The sequence below is a fragment of the Elephantulus edwardii genome, unplaced genomic scaffold (assembly GCF_000299155.1).
Source record: "Elephantulus edwardii isolate Elephantulus edwardi_28Jun2011 unplaced genomic scaffold, EleEdw1.0 scaffold00307, whole genome shotgun sequence".
NCBI classification, from domain to species: Eukaryota; Metazoa; Chordata; class Mammalia; order Macroscelidea; family Macroscelididae; genus Elephantulus; species Elephantulus edwardii.
Window position 1 is genome coordinate 111211 of NW_006400057.1, and position 2774 is coordinate 113984.

General features: G+C 42.4%; 1 protein-coding gene across 3 annotated transcripts; it reads right to left on the minus strand.

The window, feature by feature from the left end:
• Positions 1-312: 312 nt before the first annotated feature.
• LOC102854113 (protein tyrosine phosphatase type IVA 1-like) lies at positions 313-828 on the minus strand. 3 transcript variants are annotated; one of them, XM_006901057.1, is made up of 2 exons: positions 499-828; positions 313-423 (listed from the first exon to the last, which is right to left on the minus strand). In XM_006901057.1, the coding sequence occupies exons 1-2, from the start codon at positions 823-825 to the stop codon at positions 313-315; spliced, it is 438 nt and encodes a 145-aa protein (XP_006901119.1). In that variant the 5' UTR covers positions 826-828. The 3 variants fall into 3 exon arrangements, with proteins under 3 accessions (XP_006901119.1, XP_006901117.1, XP_006901118.1); XM_006901055.1 differs by having other exon boundaries at positions 313-636; positions 730-825; XM_006901056.1 differs by having other exon boundaries at positions 313-828.
• Between the last annotated feature and the right edge of the window lie 1946 nt (positions 829-2774).

A 2774-nucleotide genomic window follows, 5' to 3' on the forward strand; every position in this document is an offset into this window, starting at 1 on the left:
TTTTCTTTTTTTTTTTAAATTTTATTATTTTTGTGTGAGTGTACCATCAAATCAGATCTGACTGGTACAGGAGGAGATTGTCCCTCCTTTCCCGGCAGAGCATCTGGTGGATTCGAACCGTGAGCCTCTGGGATTGTAGTTGCAGCTCCTTGCCACTAGGCCACCAGAGCTCCCCTGGTTAAACAGTTTTTCAATACTCCTACAGAAGCTTTAGTAGACTCATTCACCAATCTAACAGGTTGGTAAATATGCATGACAAATGAGTTCCTGTTTCAAGTTCCACTTCCAAGGCAATATCACCAGGCACCCATTTTATTGAATGCAACAGTTGTTTCTATGACCATTGGAGTCTTTAAAGCGTAGTCGCATTTTAGGATGATACTTCTCCAAATACAAAAGCTGATTGCTGTTAAAAGCTCCACGCTGCTTTTGTCTTATGTATTGTACTGCATCTTCATATTTCATTCTACCCTCAAGTAATGCCAGGGCAACAAGCACTGGAGCTCTCCCAAGACCTGCAACACAATGAACAGCAATACAACAACTAGGTTCTTCACAAAACTTAATTTTTACTAGACTTAACCAGTCATCAACAATATGGTTGGGCGGTGGTGTACCATCATCAAAAGGCCAATCGAGAACATGGATGCCTTCTTTTTCCACAAGAGCAGTGTTGTAAGTTGCTTCACATACTCTTAGTATTGTGGTAACTCCATATTTCTTAAGTTCCTCTATAAATTTGTTTAAGGTTGCATTGGTTGGATTGTGTGGAATAAGAAATCTCATGTTCTCGTATGTGACTTCCACAGCAACTGGGCTGTTCATTCGAGCTATTGTTAATTAAGTTAAAAACACTGAAGAGAATTATAAAAGAATTTTTAGAAGTGAATATAGAAATTATGTAAAGAAATAGAAGTCTATGTCAAAACACTCCACTAGAAAATCTCAGTGCTTTGAGTATGATATTGTGAGTAATGGAAGATGAAAAGAACCTCCTAACAAAAAGCAGCAATTCTTCAATCCAGTAATACTGAGGCAATAGAAATGAAGTGCACTGAGGTTTACCCCATCCAGGTCAAAACTCTTGAAAATTGCTCTGTGGATTTTAATTCAACACTTCTTTTGTGTCCTGGTTAACTGCTCTTAAGGGGGCTTCTTGGTGGAGTAGTAATGAATTTCTACAGTTCACTTGTCTCCATAGAGGCTGTGCTGTGCCTGGCAATAATCTCCACTGCCCTTCAGAAACTCCATAAATGTGTGACCAAGAGCACCACAGAACTGAGGAATATGTTTACTCATTGACGATTGTGGCCTAATCATACAGCTGGTCCCGAGGCAGAGGTGATACAGGCGGCAGCAGTCGCAGTGGCTGCAGGGCAGGGGGTGGCGATGATCATCGCAGTGTGGCTGTGGTAGTGCAGGGGCACCACGTCCTACCATGCAGTCTCACTCAACTTCTTGAGTATATATTCTCTCATTCTTCCTCTAGTTTTCTTCTAGTAATTCTTCCACAACTTTTTCGTTGTCTTTAGTTGTTTCTTCCTGTTCTGGGATTCCTATGATGCGCATGTTGTTTTGCTTGATGGTGTCTCACATTATTCTTAGGTTTTCTTCCTTTTCCTTCCTATTTGATTCTCCTTTTTGCTCTAGCAGATCAGTGGTGGCAATTCTATCTTCTATCTCACTGGTTCTGTTTTCCATCTCTTCAACCCTGTTCATGTGACCCTCCATTATGTTGACAGCATCTGAAACATTGGTCCTCATATTTTGAATTATGGTTTCTTGTTTTTCCAGAACCCCTAATGCCTTTTTTGTTTTATCTGCATTGTTTTGTATTGGGTTTTTTTTAAAGCTCATCCTGGTTTTTACTTGTGGTGTCCTATAATTCTTCAAGTTTGTCTTTCACCACCTGAAAATATTCAATCATTGCTTTTTTAAATTCTATGTAAGAAAATTTCATCAGACATTCTGGCATCAGGAAATTCATTGTTACTGTGTCACTTTATTTGGGTGACATTTTGCTTTGGGCTTGTATAGCGGGTAAGGTAGCTTGCTTCCTACATGACATTGCTGTTAAGAGTTTTTCATGCCTAGGGTGATAGTAACCACTTCAGAAGATGGTGTGGCAGCTATCCTGTCTGGGTTTCTTTTAGTTCAATAGAGAAAAGGCCTGTGGAAGCAGCCTCCTCTGTCAGGAAGCAGCCTCTTCCTCCTAGGGTAGCTCAGGGTGCTCTGGGATAAAGGCACTTGATAGACTGGACATGAGGAAACACAAGGTGGAGCACAGAGACCTGACTGGAAAACCAGGAAACCTTGGTTTTCCCTTCAAGAATGAGCTCTAGCTATCTCACTCACTTCTGATTGGGCTTAAGGGGTTCCCGTAACCAGCCAAACAACAGTGAAACCCCCACAAAGTACATCGCTCAGGTTCCAGCATCACTCCTGGTGTGTGTTGGGAGCATAGTTCTGGATGTGGACCAACGGCATCAGGACAGGAGTTCTCAGCGAGTGCTGGCAATGATGGAACTAGAGTTCCGAGCTCACACTCACTCAGATTCTAGCTTTTCTGCTCACCCCTGTGCATTGTTTCCTGGTACATGCATCAGCAGCTCCCCCGGAAGCAAGGAAGCAGCTCTCAGGTGCATGCCTAGCATCATGAAGCAGCTCCCTGGCTTGGGCCTGTCGTCAGCAGACAGCTCCTTGGCATGTATAGACAGTTACTTTTATCTCACTCAAATTCCAGCTGTCTCAGTACCATGACTTGTTGTCAGGGC